Source organism: Pleurodeles waltl, chromosome 3_1, assembly GCF_031143425.1.
Source record: "Pleurodeles waltl isolate 20211129_DDA chromosome 3_1, aPleWal1.hap1.20221129, whole genome shotgun sequence".
NCBI lineage: Eukaryota > Metazoa > Chordata > Amphibia > Caudata > Salamandridae > Pleurodeles > Pleurodeles waltl.
The window spans coordinates 1,979,283,369-1,979,303,253 of NC_090440.1; the positions used below are offsets into that span (position 1 = coordinate 1,979,283,369).

The 19,885-nt window shown below is 45.5% G+C and overlaps 1 protein-coding gene across 4 annotated transcripts in view; it reads right to left on the reverse strand.

Annotated features, from left to right (window-relative positions):
* The window catches only part of GLOD4 (glyoxalase domain containing 4), a 99,222-nt gene that overhangs the window by 46,473 nt on the left and 32,864 nt on the right, over positions 1 to 19,885 (reverse strand). For 3 of the 4 annotated variants that reach the window (XM_069226377.1, XM_069226375.1, XM_069226376.1), the window contains 2 exons: positions 11,261 to 11,310; positions 10,090 to 10,210 (listed from right to left, as the gene is read on the reverse strand). In XM_069226377.1, coding sequence (XP_069082478.1) covers positions 10,090 to 10,182 — 93 coding nt within the window. In that variant the 5' untranslated portion in view covers positions 10,183 to 10,210; positions 11,261 to 11,310. Of the gene's footprint in view, positions 1 to 10,089; positions 10,211 to 11,260; positions 11,311 to 11,610; positions 11,809 to 19,885 lie in introns of those variants that run through there. The other variant, XM_069226378.1, reaches the window with a different exon arrangement.

The window sequence follows — 19,885 nt, forward strand, 5'->3', positions numbered from 1 at the left end:
ACGAAGGCAGATAAGGATCAATGCATTACACCCTGAAATTAACAACAGGGCACCAAATGTTAACTAAGGGCCCTGCTGTTGCAGAATGGGCCAATTAAAAGCAGCAAAAGCATCAGACAGATTAGAAGGCAGGAAAGCCACTGAGGAAGGGGGACAAATGGACGAGAAGATGGAGCAAAAGCCATAGAGTCATACACAGGATAACTCAGAGATGGAGGTGAAGCCGGACAAAATATTCAGCCTAGGGAAATACTGGAACAAATGATTGATGCAGTTAAAATGAATGTAAGACTACTCGGGACAATCAAAGGAAACTGTGGAGAGGGTAATACAGACCAAATGAGGACTAGAAGAACTAACTTCAGAAATCGCCTATCTCCAACATATAATACAAGACCTTACAGACAGAGGTGGTCATTCTGACCCTGGCGGTCTTTGACCGCCAGGGCGGAGGACCGCGGGAGCACCGCCGACAGGCCGGCGGTGCTCCAATGGGGATTCCGACCGCGGCGGTAAAGCCGCGGTCGGACCGGCACCACTGGCGGGCTCCCGCCAGTGTACCGCCGCCCCATAGAATCCTCCACGGCGGCGCAGCTTGCTGCACCGCCGCGGGGATTCTGACCCCCCCTACCGCCATCCAGATCCCGGCGGTCCGACCGCCGGGATCCGGATGGCGGTAGGGGGGGTCGCGGGGCCCCTGGGGGCCCCTGCAGTGCCCATGCCACTGGCATGGGCATTGCAGGGGCCCCCGTAAGAGGGCCCCTACATGTATTTCACTGTCTGCTGCGCAGACAGTGAAATACGCGACGGGTGCAACTGCACCCGTCGCACAGCTTCCACTCCGCCGGCTCGATTCCGAGCCGGCTTCATAGTGGAAGCCTCTTTCCCGCTGGGCTGGCGGGCGGTCTGAAGGCGACCGCCCGCCAGCCCAGCGGGAAAGTCAGAATTACCGCCGCGGTCTTTCGACCGCGGAACGGTAATCTGACGGCGGGACTTTGGAGGGCGGCCTCCGCCGCCCGCCAAGGTCAGAATGAGGGCCAGAGTCTGGTTCCTAGAGACGATAACTGAGGATTTGGAAGGGAGGTCCTGCTGCAATAACATCAGAGTGATGGGACTCCCAGAACAGAAAGAAGCCACCAACATGGCCATGTATATGTAGAACTGGCTATGGAACAAAATCGCTTCCGAAGGCCTCTCCAATATGTTTGTGATTAGCCAGCTCACAGAGTTCCATCCTGTCCCTCGAGTACCCCACCTACACCTGTGGTAATGTGTGTTCTATACTGCAAAGACCAAGGTATAATCCTTCAGACAGCAAAGAAGGCCGGGCCACTTTATAGTGGAAGATGCTAAAGTCATGCTGTTTTTGGACAATATCCTGGCAGTTCAAAAGCAGACGCTGTCTTTCCTGGAGGGCAAACAGCTGTTCCAGGATGATGGGGTTATATATACACTCTGCTGTTCCCAGCAACACTCAAAATAACCACAGACAATAAGACTCTGTTCTTCAATGGGGCCATAGATGCATGGGACTGGCTTGGAAAACACACCAATAAGCCCACCTCTAGTCAAAAACGTAGCAAGTATAAGGATTCACTGATTAATAAAAAGGTCCGACATATGGTCCAGCAAAACAAAAATGAATGGGAAGACTGTGTAACATTAGCAGCCAAGTGCCTGCCCTGACGGACCAAAACAGAAGTGGTAACAAAAAGGGACCAGCCCAGCTCAGAGTAAGACTCGGAAGCAATGGCAAAGTCTGATACGGAGGGCCAATGGTAACCACTAGAGCAGAGGATCAACTGGTATATTTATGTTATCTCTGTCTTGTGACAGGCACTCAACAGGCCACAGAGGTTTGCATGCAGGCACAATATGCAAATGGGGGGAAGAGAGACAGGGGCTGCTACAAGCGAAACAACAGAGAGCAGCACACCAAGTAAACATAAATTACCTCAGTAGATCAGTGAGGTGATTGCATGATATAATTAGATATTCCATCACAATTTTTGGAGAGGTCTGGTTCGGGCCCTGTCCTAGGTATGGGAGTTCAGTAGATAGTTCATATTTATAGTTTTCGTAGGATGGGTATGACCAAGCACACATTATGTAACAAAGGAAGTCCATCATGGAGGATTAGGTGCAGGGGAGCCGTTAGGAGACACAACACTAAGGGCAGACCCACTCTGCTACAGCAGTAATGTAATGCCCAATGGCAATGAACAATCCTACACTAGCAGGCAAGTGAAATAGATATAAAATATTAACTTGGAATGTCTAATTTCTAAATAGGGTCTCTAAAAAGATATAACATCCATACATGTTTGTGAAGCAGAGGAGCAAACATAACGCTACACCAAGAGACCCACCTAATATCTACTAAGATCATTAAACTTGAAAAATAGTAGAGGGAGATAATTCTTTTGCACTGCATACTCAACATTTGCCAAATGTATATTGAAAATCTGGAATCCCCTTCAAGTTCTTGAAGCAGATCATAGACGCAGAGGGACGATATGTCCGATTATTGATTGGGCTGGATGGGGTAGAGTACTTGCTGGGTACCATCTGCGCCCCCACTGTTGGCCAGAGAAAATTCTATGATACCTCACTGCTAAATTCGCCTGATTTGCAGGTTCTCATATGATACCGAAAGGCAATTTTAATGGAGGGAGGTGTCATTAAGAATAGGGCACATTCATCATTGGCCATGTCCACAACGAGGATAGCTAAGGCTTTGGCAACTTGGAGAGCACACTGGGCAATGATAGATGTTTGGAGAAATGCTCAGCCTGACTCAGCTGAGTACTCATTTTACTCGCCTACCCATGACCTACATGTTAGATTATAAAAGATATATAGCAAATCCATGCTCCCCCAGATGTTTTATGCTATCTCAGCAGATCATATTCAGATCATAATCCGTTGCTCGTACACCTTGCACGGAGGCACAACAAAGCTGTAATCCCAACGCAGCGACTGCAGCTAACTTACCTAGATGACCCCGGTTTTAGGAACATAGGCAAGGAAATAGAGAGGTACTTTGAAGAGAACGAAGGAACAGCAGAAGTTTCAACTAATGAATGGGAGGCCTTCAAGGTAGTGCATGTATTAGGACAACCAATGGGATTAGAAAGACCATGGCAAACACTGTGGAACAGCTGCAGACCTTAGATCAGTGAGTCTCGATGATGAGTTAGTCAAGACTAATGGAGGCTGACAGGTGAGGCAACTGCACCTTAACTTAAGTGGTCAAATAAAATGCCACAACTACAAAAAACACAGGGTGACCAGGCACACAGGAGGGATCAATGAAGGCAGCTTGGCTCATCAGGCACCACCAAAGGGGTACCCCAATCACTCAGATTAAGGAAAAGAATGGGCCGCTCATATGTTCACAACATGACATTAACAAGCTACTCCATGAATATTACACTGCACTGTACTCAAAACACCAAACTCGCACTTTAAAGGTAATTACAGAGTACTTCGATGTCTTCCAGCTTAATATCCTTACATTCGAACAGTAGAATGACGTTAATGACCCTACTGTGCTACAAACGTGAGAGCCACAATAACCAAATTTGCACCTGGAAAGTCCCTGGGATCGGACATGTTACCTGCCGATTTATACAAGACTTACCTGGACAAGCTGTCCCCAAAATTATTGACATCATATGATAAAATATATGAACTGGGGAGACTGTCAGGCACAATGAGGTAGGCATTACTTATACCAAAACCGGGACTATAGACAAAGGGAGAGTGGGCATATAAGCCACTATCGATGTTAAATATCGATTACAAAGGTGTTAGTAAAATTATTGCTACCTGTCTCCTGGGGGTGTCACCAGGCCCGTACACTCAGACCAGAGTGGATTTGTGCCTGAAATAAATTATCAGCTAACATCAGGCGTTTTTTTTTGTTTTGTTTTTTTAAACATCTCTTTATTAGGTAGACGTCTTTTACATATAATAGGTTCCAACCTGGAGACGCACACAAAAACAGTTGTGCTCTCAGTGGACCGGTAAATGGCTTTTGATACAATGAGCTGGGCATACCTATGTGCAGTTATGGAAAAATTGGAATAGGGGACATGCTTGTAAAATGGATAAAAATACTTTATACAGACCCAATACCCATTATAAAGATAGGGGAAATAATCGCAGACTCCATCAGGATTTAAAGAGGTACAAGACAGGGCTGCCCCCTATCATCACTATTGTTTGCTTTGGGGATGGATCTGGTTTCGCATGGAGGGCAACTAATTAGGGATTAATGTAGCGGGACAGACCACAAAATCATTATATGCAGATGATGTCCTGATATATTCTGGAGAGGGGGACAGTGGACTCCATTGCATGACTGAGTAATTTGGGTGGATATCTGGTCTTAAAATCAAATGGGCAAAGACGTGCGTGTACGCAATTAGACCGATCAACTTGGATAACCCAGTTGTGCAGCAAGGACAGCAGTTGAAATGGGAACCGAGCTCCTTCAAATATATGGGTACCCAGATATTTCATAACCTAAAGACATCATAGAGGCCAACAATGGTACAGCAATTTAAACCCTCATGAAAAATGCTGACAAAGCTATCTCTGAGCACAATGTGTAGGGCACCTGTAATATCAATGTAAATTTATTATGGGCTCTATTGTTTATCTCCGTCAGTTCCTCTATTGTGGTATGTTCTGGCAGAATGTTGGAATGTGGTTTGAAGGGGAAGCTGTGTAAGCAGTTGGAAGAGATCCCTGTGGGCTGCTATTCGGTGGCTGGAGTTTTTCCATTCTGCAATAAACTTTTCACTTTGGATTGCCAACCACGTCTTCCTGTCTTCCCTTTCCACATTAGCCCTCACTAAAATGGTCATGCTTCCCAGGGTGCTCCACTGCTCCATTAAATTACCATAAAAGCTACCTCTAAGGTACAATCAGGAACCAGAACCCTTACTTGCATCCTTAATATGAAATAACTCCAGGAGGTGAGAGTATGCAGAATTGGGTTTGGTTGGGTTGAGACTAAAATGGACACAATGCGTAAGGAAAACTGCAAAGCTCTGTGCAGACAAGAACACACCTATAGATGTGAAGGGATCCTGCTATAACTCTGGGAGAAAAACGATCCTATAAATGCCAGTGAGATTTGAACACCAGGAAGGGGGACCAGTACCCGATACACAAGAGTGGGAGGTGGACTTCCTTAAATAGATTACCTGGAATGAAGGAGGAGAGATATTTGAAGGAGCTGGTTTACACAAATAGGGGTTGGTCTTGGTCACGAATACCAGTAATTAGTAATATGCAATTGGTCAGAGGAATTCCATCAAGAAGTCCCACTGCAATTTCAAATGGAGAAAGCAGTGGTAAAAGAACATCATGATCATGATCAAACATATATGTTTTATTTTAGTTACACGTTCACCTGAGCTCATTATAATTAATGCTGGTTGTTTCAAATTATTCCCTAATATAATAGCATGTTGTGGCTTCTAATTTGTCAATGCAAGCCTAACTGAAGATACTGGAAGAATATGCTAGTGACTAACCTGCAAGATTGATGTATTGACGTCAAAGCACATTGCACTGATTTGGAGAAAAAAAGTGTCATAACCTAAAAAAAAAAAACACACATGGGTGGCTAAAAATAAATTTAAAAGTGATAAAGAATGGGATAAAGAATGGGGAAACAATGTCTACTTAAAGTATTAGCCCTGTCACTACTGAAATTAACTTCTTTATAGAAGAATGTGCAAAATGCTATCAGTGCAAGAGAACCACAGGCATACCCGGGGAAGCTGTATCCCTAGTCTCCGGAAACAATGGAGGGGCCAGTTATACGTGACCTCCTATTCTGGTTTTGCGAGGGGGCATTAATCTGGACTGCCCCTGGGGTCCCATTCTAACACACAGGTCATGTATTGGATCTAGAGGGGAGATATGTGGTATTGTTTGGGACCCTAGATGGTCAGGATTTATGCTTGATAAATGTGTACGCCAAAATGTAGATAGTGGAACCTACTTTGGTGAAGTAGCATGGGCTGCCTCCCCATATCTAGTGGCAGAGATTATATTAGCAGGAGACTGCAACTGTGCCCTGGACGGTTAGCTGGACAGAGATCCTCCGCGACAACGCACAAAACCCCACCTCACTAGACAGTTGTTAGATACTATGCAAGAACTGCAGTTGCAGGACATCTGGCACCGTAGGAACCCTACTATTAGGGAGTCTCCTGTTATACCCCGGCGGCAAACACTTATAGCAGACTGGACTATTGTTTAGTATCCGAGACCCTATCCCAGCAGATACAATCTATTGCATATTTGTCCCGCTACATATCGGATCATTTGCCTCTCCTAATACATTTGAATAAAGGTTATAAACGACCCGCTGTTCCGACGTGTCTAAGGCAGTCTGAGACGGACTGGTGCAATACTTTGAAGCAAATTGGGGAACGTCCATGACTAGGGGTTGTGACTGGGAACGATGACGGTTGTGATCAGGGGCCTTTGCGTGCAGACAACTAATGGAGTTAGACGTCAACTTGAAAAAGACGTACAGGACCATGAGGACAGGCTCTGGGACTTGGAGAAATGCCTTCCGACGCAGCCGCAGAAAATGGAAGACTGGCGGCAAGCTAGGAGGGTGCTACTAGAGGATTGGCGGCATCTGGAAAGATATGTCCATAAGGTATACAGCGCCTACATGCGGAAGGCGACAAATCAGGCGTACTCTTGCCACGTCTGCTTAAACATCATGCTGACCATACACCGGTTACCACACTAGTGGACGGAGCAGGCAGAAGAGTATGTATGCAGGTAGCAATAAATACGGTGTTCCGAAACCACTTGGACAGACTTTATGCTCTGCCTGGGGATGGACCACTGGAGGTGGGGATGACCTTCCTAAATGAAGTCATACTCCCATGGCTGACGTGGGATGCCAAGGCCCTGTTGGAGGCCCCCATTGACCGGGAAGAAATACAGGAGGCAATAAAACAGATAAAAACATCCAAAACGCCTGGCTCTGATGGCCTTCCGGCAGAGTTCTACCAAAAATATGTTGATATACTTGCTGAGAATCTATTGGTGGTATATCAGGAGGCATCAGCCCGTGGTAGACTACCAGACTCAATGAGGGAGGCTTGGGTGACCTTTATCCCCAAACCAGACAGGGATCCAACGGACCCTGCTGCATATAGACCATTGTCGCTTTTTAATGTAGATTTTAAAATACTAAGCAGCATTCTGGTAGTGTGTCTGCTCCCTCATTTGGCCTCCCTTATCCACGAGGATCAATATGGCTTTATACCTCATTGCAGCACTATGTTTAATATTTGTTGCCTTACCCACATATATCACACGTTTTTACGGTGGCACGAGCCGGTAGCGTTTGCTCTCCTAGATATTGAGCAGGCTTTTGACTCTGGCCTAGGGGTATCTTTGGCAGGTTATGGCCATGAGGGGGTTCGGCCCGAAGTATATTGCCTGGTTCCAACTCTTGTACCGGAGACCGGTTGCTCACGTGCGGACTGGGGTAGTGGTCTCAGGGAGTGTCCAGTTGAGGAGAGGGACGCGGCAGGGCTGCCTGATGTCCTCACTCCTGTTTGCTATGGCTATGGAGCCACTGGTGGAGCATCTGCAGGACCTACTGAACCCCTGGGGCCTACACGTTAGTAGTTTCCTACAGGAAACTACTACATGTAGTTTCCCTCTATGCAGATAATGTGCTTGTCTACGTGTGACAACCGGAATCATTGATTCCTGTACTTCTCAAGTCATTGGGAGAATTTGGGGAGTGCTCTGGACTCCGTGTAATTCTTCGTAAATCCTACCTGTCCCCAATGGGCGTTCTGGCTGTGGACCGAACCGTTGCTCTCGCGATGGCTTGATTACTGTGGGGAGCTGGGGGCCTTCGATACCTTGGGATACGATTGGCGCATACGTCTGATGAATACTATGACCTCAACCATGGCAGAGTATTAGAGGGCCTGAAGACCTCAGTCAGATTCTGGAAGGAGCTACCGCTTTCCCTGATGGACAGAGCAGCCATTACTAAGATGGTCATCCTGCCATGTTGCTTATATGGCTTGCAGAATACGCTATACGAGGTGCCTAGACTGCACTTTGCACGAATAGATAGTCTAATTTTGGAATTGCTGTGGACAAGTATGAGGAAAAGGATGGGAATGAATATGCTATGACAAATATGGGAACACAGAGGCATTGAACTGCCACATATGAAACTTTATTATTTTGCCTCTCAGCTGCAGCACGAGGTACACTGGTTTGATCCTGAAGATAACTGGGAGAAGAGACTGTAGCAAGATGGGTGCGGACCACATGCCCGCTCTGCCCTACTCCTGGGGAACCGTATGCTGAAAGGAACGTGCCCCCTACATATTGAAGCAGGTCTGTAGTGTGTGGGCCCGAATGGTGTCCTCTGTATTGCGTGGCTACCTTTACTCTAGGTATATACCCATGTGGGATATGCAGGCTTTTGCGGGAGTCGCTCGGGACATCTCTATGAAGCAATGGAAGGATGGGGATGTGAGGTAGCGGGAGATCTCTACCTTGGGGGGAAATTCATTCCCCAGCAAGGCACGGTGGATGCATTTCAGTTGGGGGAAGGTCAATTCCTACAATATGCAAAGATGGCGGCAACGGCATGTGGTCGGTGGGCTGGGTTTCCCGATGAACCCCCGACCTCTGCCACCCTAGATGCATTATTGTCCCTGAGGGGGGAGCAAAGACTGGTCTCACGCCTTTATAAGGCACTGAGGGAGGATGCTCCGAGTGTTACTCCAGTGGCGCAGCATTAGTGGGGGGTGCTAGAAGAGGAGGTTTTGGCTGCAGAATGGAAACGTGTGTATGGAGGGGCTAAAACCAGCAGTACAAAGCCAGGTTTAAACGTATACAATATAACTATAATCAAACATACCTGGCCCGACCATTCTTCAGCGTTTATACCCTGCGTGATCCCCTCGCTGCCCACGCTGCGATGTGGCTTCTGCAGATTTTTTTCACATGGTATTGCAATGCAAGGCTCTGAACTCCTACTGGGAGAGTATAATAGTGGCCTTGGAGAGGGCTGCAGCGGGGAAATTGGAACGTACTCCTAAGGTGATACTGCTGGGTTTATTGTCTAACTGTAGGGGGAAACATTTAAGCCGCAAATTTATGGTGCTGGGACTCTTGTTGGCTAAACGTTGCATAGTGATTAAATGGCTTAACCCCACTCCCTGACTTATAGATTAGTACAGAGGTTTCGCTGAATGGGCGGTAGCAGAAGAAATTTGGATGAAGCATGTCCGCACAGACCATAAATTAGCAGAGGATGTAGCGACCTGGGCTCAGATGCTGCAGGACCTTGTGGGGCCAGATGCTCAACCAAATACACTGAGTGATGATTAACCACTATATATGTGTTCGGTGTTCATGAAGCTTACTGTAGCGCACTGAAAGGAGGGGTGAGGGAGGCCTGTGGTGTGAGATGTGAACACCTGGACAGGGCGAACGAGATGACATTGCTAAAGTGTTGAGGAATATACTGAGATATAAAAACAAACCATAAAAGATAGTAGATATTGAATGTACAGCATGTTCAGACACGAGAGAGACCGCAAGCAATATGGGGAGGGTGGGGGTTAGTTGAGGGTTTTGTGTTAAATTGCTTGATTGTGATCCCAACATAGAGTAGTAACTAAACTGTATTGTACTGAAGTGTAATGTACATTTTCAAATCTATTTGTATATGGTGTGATCATGCAGGAAAAATAAAAATATATATTTTTTTAAAACAACAAAAAAAAAAAGAGAGAACCACAGGCTGAAGTGGGCTGACCCATTGCTCAATGCTGGATGCTGTGCTCGGCGGAAGCAAACTGTGAATGACAAATTAAAAGACCAATTAAAGTAGACAGCCGACACAAATCCTTTCTATGTATCTATAGACTCACACTACGCATAATGGAGCAGAAGGCACTGTCTAAACAGTAGGTGTATAGTTAGGCACAGAGGAGCAGGTTGGGATGAAAAAATGTTATGCACAGTGTGTAAAGGAACGTAAGGTAATTAATGGCTACTCACCAAGAAGTCGTTTCCCAGTCGATATTCACCCAAACCATAGTTGTAAGTCAGCTCTACCACAAAATGGTCGTCCTCTGGCCCAAAGCCCACCATGGTCTTGCTCCATTTGCCATCGTATGGGCTACAAATAGGACAAACACAGCTGAATCAATTCTCCTGACAATGTGTGCACAGTTAGGGTTAGAATTTTAGAGGTGTGGTGGCTATTTCACGAACAAGGAGTTTGACGTGTCGTAATAGGGGAAAATATTTGAGTAAATGAACTACAGCATTAAAGGGTGGGTGTGAAAGTCGTACAGTTCACTGCCGTTTGGGATGTACGTGCTACCCTCCAAAAATCTGGCGACGTCAGCATAATAGTGGAGTGGTAGAAGTTGAAGAACCCCCCTCCCCCAAATGAGCTGGATATTCCATGAAGGGCAGAGGTAAAGAATCAGCTTGGGAATGCAGGCCACAGTCTTTCTACTGGTAGGAGCCTTTCAGGGGTGAGAGGGCGATAGGAGCCCAGTAAAGAAGGACCAGCAAGGGAGAAATATGGATGTGGGCAAGAAGAAAAACAAAAAGAGTGAAAGAGTTGGAAAAATTGAGTTGCATTTTGCAATGAATAGTGAAGCTTTCCAGTACTTCATCACATTTTGTGCAAGGGGCTCCCCTGTGATGACGGTTACTGTGCTCCCTAGGCCTAGCTCTCACCCACCCCAAGAAGAGCAAAGATCACAAAGTGCCTCAATATAAGCTTTCAGAAGGTACTTGTGAATGAAGTCTGGGAAGAATATAATTTACAAGTGGTTAGGTCACATATGTTTTATATTCGACTAGATGGACCAGCTCATTTTAGTGTTTCAATATATCAGAGGCTTGGAGCAAGAACCAATAGATTGTAGAGTCCAGTAACAGTACACTGATGTTGCCTTTATCTCGAATAAACTGCAGACCTTACGGAATCAAGAGAAATACTCGAAATTCTTATTAAAAACTGTGAACACTGGTACTTGTGGCAGCGTGGGGAAGAGCCCGTGCCACTCTGTAGCTGCACGCAGGCCCCCAGTGCTCCTTGTAGGCCCCCTTCACTATAACTATACACACACAAATGCAAACAGTAACATTTCAGTGAGGAGTGTGTGCTCCCAAAATGTACTTGCTGAGCCTTTCACCACATCCACACCCTTACCCATTGCACGACGCTTTGCAGCCCTCCTCGAACTCCTCGTGCCTCAGAATCTGCAAGAAAACACATATGCAGCACAAAGAGGTTACGTTTTCTTCTGTGATGACTCTTTCAAAATGTAAGACAAGCCTCGTTTCACGATTTACTTTATTCATGCACATCATTATTTTGTGAGAAAGCATATATGTTCACATTTCAGCTGCAGGTAAATGTTGTCTATGAAAAGCTTTACTGGGCATAATACAAACAGTGGGATGGGGATTAAAAATGATACTATAATTGTAATGGGTGAGACTAGAGATATGATAATTGCATGGAGCATACTTCCAAAGAATACCAAACACTCTCGGTACCTTTTAAAGTAAGACCATCCCTGCACACTTCAGACATCCTTGCTTCCGGTTTCGAACAGGCTGAATCACAGCACTTCAAGGTTACGGATTACATGAAAGAAGCTTGGTTTTCGCCCGTTCTTTCAACACGGTTCCCAGTTTGGTGCTAAGCTGTATCATCCATTTGCCACAGATCTAGGACTGTGGGCATACTGTTTGCTAACAAAACATAATGAACATCATGCAACACTTATTAGATCGAAAGGAAGACTTCAACATATTTTCTTAAATATAGGTACATATAAATTTAGGGGCAACTAAGGCTTACATGACAAGCAGCTACCAGTTTACACATTTTTAGAAACTGCGGCTCACTCAAACTTCCTGAAATCTTGCAGCTCCTCACTAAGAATTAGGAGTAAAACTTTAGAGAGTTAAAGTTTGAGAATTGCGTTCAACTTTTTTTGTTTTGCAGTTAGTGCCTTACTGACGATTCCAAGCCTAAATCACAGTATTAAAGGCCTCTCAGATGTTATGTTCAGTCTGGAGAGAGGTTCTCACCATGCCGTTTTATGTGCCACTAGCCTTCCTAAGCCTTGGGCATTGGCAATTCAGTAGTGACTGGTCTCAAGACCCAATGTGCTCACAAAAGTATCCCCGGGTCTCTGTCTATAGTGGCGCAGTGGGTGAGAAAAGATGGCTTGGAATACTACTCAGAACAACTGCCAGTGGTTTCAAATATTTTGGTTGTTTGATGCAACACCCTAAATGGCCAATGATATGCACAAACATGAGTCTCTTGCTCTCTGCACCACAGGAGCCAAGTTACACCTCACCGATGAGGCCTAATAAGGACGAAAGCGGTCTGGTATTGCTTGTGGTCCCTTCTGAAGGGAGCCTCAACTGGCAGTTCAGGATGGACCATCCCCATAAGGAGCATTCAGTATTGATTTGCATAAGGCAGACCGCTGTCTATATGTGCAAAAAACAATGGGTTTTGCTACCTGAGCAATTGGCAGTGGTTTAGCCTATTTGCAAGCATTCCTCCCATCATCCTTTGTGTGTGTGTGTGTTTAAAAATGTTTTGTTTTTGAGGTTGTAAATCAACATGATAGTACTGTCCCACCTGCACTCCTGCATGCTTCCACCACAACATACAGAAGAAAACAACATCAAAGAACATCTTAATTTCAGCCATGCCCATTGGCCAGCCCAAAATTATCCATCATTGACTCCATAATTTAAAATGTTTACATGGGCAGACTAAGGCTGGGAAATAGATTCTTAGAGTTTCGAGCACGAACCCATTGTCACCTGCCACACTGAGATCTTGGGTGGCTTCTCAGGCTTCCACTTGCGTCGATATCCCTCTTGGCCAGCTGCGTGGCTAGGCCCACCGGTGTGTGCTCTCCACAGGGATCGCCCACATCCTCCAGGACACCCAGAAGTGCAACTCTAGGGGTCAAGTCCGTGGGTCTCTCAAACACCTGAGTCAACACTGCTTAATAGCCTTCTAGTATTTTGTAATGATAGAGCGTGGCCAGGCTAAATGGTAAAAGCCTGCATCAGGTTCAAAACACCGTAAGCAGTCTCGTAAACAGCCCACCACAAGCATCAAGATGTGAGGTTTATGGTATGCAAGTAGTTGAGTTGGATGAGTTTCAGTCAGGAAGAAATGGCCAAAACCTAAGGGGCCATATGTGCATTTCTACAATCGGCGTCATCGAGAGGTCCTACTCAGCTCTCCACTTTCTTCTTGAGGGCTTTAAATTTGTTTAGTGTGAAATAACCCCTTTTCCTAGATAGCCCATCAGGAATTAGGGGTGCTTCAGTATCTTCTTCTGGTGCAATGTGAGTGAGTGTCTCACCTGTAAGTACTTATGGAACTGAGTGGTGGAATGGGCAAACTGAGATTGTAATTCGCTGAAATATTTAATTGAGTCACCCTGCCATACTTCACCTGGGTAGGTAATGCCTATTTGATCCCTTTTAACAAATTCCTCCAGATGTGTTACATGATGAAGGCAGCTCCCTCTCCACATTTGGGTGTGCTGCGTTGGTCTTCTGTCCCAGCAAGTCATGCACAGTACAGCATGCCATGTGAAGAAAACCACCCTAGTTGGCTCAGGGAGGTGTAGGGGAATAGGCCCACTGTAGAGAGAGAACACATAGAAAGGCAGCTCCAATTGATAGGTCGGGTCACCCTCTCCCCCCACTTAGCCAATCATTAATCATGAGGAGCTGGGACGCCCAGCAGTACAACCAAACAACGGTCATGTTCTATCCTCCCTCATACATACATTGGCAACAACTGTCTAGGGTGATGAGAGGAAGGCGTCCTGCTTTGAGGAAGGAACATATTATGGCTGCAAGGTTTTGCAACCAAGTCACCAGAATCACTAATGTTTGTGAGACATAAAGAAAGGGAGGGTGAGCCATCATCTTAAAGAGTGCTATCCTGCCAAGAATTAGGAACGGAAAGTGGGATCAGTATTGAAAATCTCGCTTCATGTGGGATATAAGGTAAGAAAGATTGAGGCCCTAGGTCAAGCCTGGTTCAAATGCGATATATAGACACAAGTACTGAGCCTCAGTCCTGAGATCAGCATCTGCCTATCCTCTGAGCAGGATCAGTAGCAATTTGGTCAAGCTAGTGTGTACACCTGATGCTTCTTCATAAAGGACAGGGATCAGCAGCACGTGCGGTTCTGACTCATGGGGATTAGACAGGTATAAGAGAATGTCATCAATCCAGAACCAGGGTGGCTATGCTAAGCGTACACACATCCCAACACACTACCAAATGGGGGTAACAGTAATCCAAGCAATAAGTTAAAAAAAGTCCAAAGAGCAAAGAAGAGTCCCTGGAGTGGTGCTCACATGGTAACAGCACCCAGTTACGTAAAAACCGTCCGGACAGTTTATGAGAGAAGTAAAGAAGCACACACCATGAAGTGTTCCAAAGCTCCTTGATAAGTACACACAGTCATAGGATCAGGTTGCTAACATTCATCTGTTTATCAGGGATGTGGAATTCCTATAGTCCGACGCCCGGGACATCTTGTTTTTATGTTTACTTTGTCCTTGGGACACCCAGTTACGTAAAACCGTCCGGACAGTTTATGAGAGAAGTAAAGAAGCACACACCATGAAGTGTTCCAAAGCTCCTTGATAAGTACACACAGTCATAGGATCAGGTTGCTAACATTCATCTATCAGGGATGTGGAATTCCTATAGCCCGACGCCCGGGACATCTTGTTTTTATGTTTACTTTGTCCTTGGGACAAGTAGGCCCAACCCCCTGCAGCACAAACCCTTTGGCTGCCTGTTTACAGAGTGGAACTCTCTGCAGTTGAGGTAATGTGTTTCCAAAAGATAATGCTGTTCGAACTTGTATTTATGGTTCATTATTTGAAAGCCTTCATTATTATGGTGAGTGCTGTAAATAAATGTTTTAAGGTCACACTTCACTACTGACGTTGGTTCCAGTACAAAAAAAAAAAGTGTATACACATGTTTGAAAAGTTTAGGCTATGAGGCTAAGTATAATGCTCCCAGAATGCTCTCTGATTATATGAAAATGAAGTGTCATTTAGTAAAATGTGTTGATGCATGCTAGTATTTCCCCAAAATATTTCTAATGGAAAATCAGTGTAACCATTTTCAACATGATTATGGGAAGCGTGAAAATAAACAAAACACTGACAAAGCCAACTGATCTGACATATTTTTATAAGTCTTTTAGTTTCATCAATGCGTGTCTTGTTTTGACATGGCTTTTGTAACACTCTATTGTTGTGGGAGCTACCAGGCCCTCAACATTGTAACAAACACTGGCAAACCCCCCCCCAAAAGTTTTTGAACTCTAAAAGCACATGTTGCCACCAGCGGCATAACAAAGGCCCCGCAGCCGCCTTCCAGGGGGCCCCTTCAGCACAGCACCTGCCCTGAGTGAGTCTGGAGAGGGGGCTCCTCCATGTTCTTTGCAAAGGGGCACCCTCCAGTTTCGTTACATCACTGATTGCCACTGTAGTTCCTGACACTGAACAAAACTACTTTGTGTGGCAATATGCTCCTTGTGGAAGAGCAGAATGCGATCACTCACAGTAAAGCCAGCCGAAAGAGAGAGAAATAGAAGTTTAATAAAAACAAAATGTCTTTGTTAACACCAGACCTAATTAGGGACCAAGACCCACATGTAGGTAGCTTTTTGCATGTTGCAAACAGCGACTTTCGCTGTTTGCGACATGCAAAAAGCGCATTGCGATGCACAAACCCAGTTTTGCGATTCAGTAACCTGGTTACCGAATCGCAAAACGGGTTTGTGACTCGCAATTAGTAAGGGGTGTTCCCTTCCTAATTGCGACTCGCAGTGCAATGTAGGATTGTTTTGTGACCGCGAACGCGGGCGCAAACCAATCGCAGTTTGCACCCATTTCAAATGGGTGCTAACACTTTCGCAAAAGGGAAGGGATCCCCATGGGACCCCTTCCCCATTGTGAATGTCACTGTAAACATTTTTTCAGCGATGGCAGTGGTCCTGTGGACCACTGCCTGCTCTCAAAAAATGAAACGAAAATGTTTCATTTTTCGTTTTTGTTATGCATCTCGTTTTCCTTTAAGGAAAACGGGCTGCATTACAAAAAAAAAACTGCTTTATTGAAAAGCAGTCACAGACATGGTGGTCTGCTGTCTCCAGCAGGCCACCATCCCTGTGAGGGCCGCCATTCGCAAGGGGTTCGCAAATTGAGACCCACCTCATGATTATTCATGAGGTGGGCATTTGAGAAGCCCTTGCGAATCATAGATGGTGTCAAGGACACCATCCTACATTCGGATTTGCGACTCGCAATTTGCAGTTCGCAAATCTGAACCTACCTACATGTGGCCCCAAATTCTTAAAGAAAGTCACAAAAGTGCACCCATGGTATATGTCGTACCCCTATAAAATATTTGTGAACTGTATTTTAGCATGGGTAAATACGATGTGTAGATTTGCTCTTGTAAAAATCTATTGAGCATTTGCAAGTTCATTTTCCCTCCAGCCACTTTCTTCCCAACCCTGGAAGAAGTTTTAATTCTGCCATTGTCCGGAGTAAATGTCCAACCTTTCTTATTATGGGAAAATATTAGAGAGAAGCTGGTAAAAATCTTTAAAACATGCAGGTTAGTAGGTTTGCGGACTCAAAGACATTCCAGCCCTGGAACTATTGCTTACTGCTTCCTCCAGCCCCAGTATGCAGATCTGCAGAAAGGTGGCAAAATAAGGAAATTGCTACAGTAGGGATTGAAACTGCAAGTATTCAAGCCCTACTATGGTAGTAGCCCTGGCATAATCAGAGAGGCTATTATCAGAGCACTTACATAATGAGATTGCTGCCATAATTTGTCGACACACTACATGGCACCAAAGGGACAAGTAGATCTTTTTACAGGACAAGTAGATTTGAGAAGCAACCTGTCCACTGGACAAGTAGATATTCTAATAAATTCCACACCCCTGGTTTATTCATTCCAATCTTCTGTTATAATACATATAGCATTCGCCCAAGAAGCAGCCAACACTTGTTTCTTCCACAAAATTTCTTCAAGGCTGCAAAAATGTATTCTGTGTATGGTATGGATAATCTAAACTATAGATACTATATAGCCAAAAAGTTGCAACAATATATGAGTGGCAAGGAGGCAAGAGCAAAGGTGGAGGAAACCATGAAAAAACGTGCAGAGGGACAAAAGAGAGTCATCAGAGAAAATCCAGCATAGGAGGAATCCTGCCAGTTAGTAAACGCTGCAAGATAGTAAAAGCTAAGGGTGTTCTGGAATGGTCACCAACAGAGTGAGAGAAACAACCAATTGATGTGATGCAAAACCATCTGTGACTAGAGAAAGAATCACACCTCACAAACACAAAACCCCAGCCACCCATGTCGTGGGCCAACCAGTATCAGACAGGAGAGGACCATGTAAGTATAGTAAAGAGAATGTAAAAAGAGTTACCGAAATGTAAGACAAGTTGCGGAAGTACCATCTGACAAGCTTCAGTAAAAGCTTGAGATCATGGACCAAGCTACACCAAGTGTATGCCTCATGGATAATGAAGTCACCAGGGCTATTCCAGCCCTTGCAAACGTTGTGGTTGATGGCACAGAAAAAGCTGTCAACTGAAGACCTAAAAAGGGAGAGGAACAGCAACAGGAAACGGAGAGAATCCGTGTGTCATGTCAGAGCAATAATAGAAAGAAAAAAGGAAAAGAAATAAAGTCAAATCTGGTCACAAGAAAAGAGAGATTAGAGAAAAGCTCCTGTAACCAAAAATATCAAGTAAAAGCCACAGGTAGGAAAACCGGACAGTGGAACAACAAAGGAAATTCAAAGGTGAGCTACTTAAGTGGAAAAATCTAACATAGTGGAAGGTCAAGTTAGATCAAGACAATGAAAGTGCTCTACTGAAAATGACCAATGTCAGCCATTACCAAAGATCGGTCATGAGTAAAGACAAAAAGCAGGAAGAAAGTGTACACTGATAATACAGTGAAGGCAAAGAAACCAAATATAAAAAAGCCCCAATACGGTTGAAGGTGCTTATATACCGTGAAAAACTAAGTAACCCAAACGTGATGGCTTACTGTAGTAATAATGTGGCCTTCAATAACTAAGTAATGTACGCAGGAGTCCGTAAGTTAAAAATGGACCAAGATAAGTCCACAAACAACCAGCAATCAGGGGCCAAGTATCAAAAAAGCCATACAATAAATTGTGCATAATAAATGTGAGAAAGAATAAATAAAACCAAGCGAACCTCTTACCGTTATGAGAATGTGGCCGTCTACAAATAAGAAAAGTAACTGAAGTCTGTAAGTAAGAGAAGGACCCTTATAAGCCTGAGAACAACTGTCAGAGCAAAGAACATATGTCAACGCCAAGTCTAGGACACAACAGACAGTCAATAAACTGATGAGCACATGAAGGAAAAATTCCTGACTCATCCAGAGTCCTGAATCTTTGTCACTGCCAAAAATTTACTCAATCAATCAATCAATATTTGTAAAGCGTGCTTATTCACCCGTGAGGGTCTCAAGGCACAGGGGAGAGGTTAGGGGCCTCATCCAAAGAGGCACGTCTTGAGGTTGTTCCTGAAGATGGTGAGGGTCGGGCTTTGTCTGAGGTGCAGGGGGAGGTTGTTCCAGCTCTTCGCTGCAGTGTAGGAAAAAGATCGTCCTCCGGCGGTGGTTTTGCCAATGTGAGGGAAGGTGGCCAGGGCCATCTGAGCAGAGCGGAGGGATCTGGCGGGGTGTGGAAGGAGACGCGGTGGATCAGGTAGGCTGGCCCTGCACTGTGGATGGCCTTGTATGTGTGGGTGAGAAGGCTGAAGGTGATTCGCTTCTCGACCGGTAGCCAGTGGAGAGTCCTCAGGTGCTGGGAGATGTGTTCTTGGCGAGGAGGGTCCAGAATGAGTCTGGCGGCGGTGTTCTGGTGAGTTTAACTTTTTTGATGTTCCTAGTTGAGGTGCTGGCATAGAGGGTTTTGCCGTAGTCGAGCTTGCTAGTGACTAAGGTATGGGTGACTGTCCTGCGACAGTCTGCTGGGATCCATCTGAAGATCTTCCGAAGTTTGCGGAGTGTGTGCCAGCAGGAGGAGGCAACAGAGTTTACCTGGCAGGTCATGGATAGGGAGGAGTTGAAGATGATTCCTAAGTTGCGGGCGTGCTCACTTGGTGCAGGGGGGGCGCTGAGGGATATGGGCCACCAGGAGTCGTCCCAAGCTGAGGTGCTGTTTTCGAAGATGATGAGCTCAGTCTTGTCGGAGTTGAGCTTGAGGCAGCTTTCTCTCATACAAGTGGCGACGGCTTCCATTCCTGAGTAGAAGCTCCTTTTGGCCGTGTCCGGGTCTTCAGTGAGGGAAATGATGAGTTGTGTGTCATCGTCATATGACACGATGTTCATACCATGGCTTATGATGAAGGAAGCAAGAGGGGCCATGTAAATGTTGAACAGTATGGGGCTCAGTGAAGATCCTTGGGGGACTCCACAGTTCATTCCTGTGGGTCTGGAAATGTAGGGTGGGAATCTGACCTTCTGCGTCCTCCCTGAGAGAAAGGAGTGGATCCATTCCAGGGCTCTTCCGTGGATTCCTATTTCGTGGAGTCTGGTGCGCAGAGTGCTGTTGGAGACCATGTCAAATGCTGCTGGGAGGTCGAGGAGTACGAGTACTGCAGTGTGACCGCAGTCTAGGAGTAATCCGATGTCTGTGGCTGCCAGGAGGACTGTCTCCATGCTGTGGTTGCTGCAAAAGCCA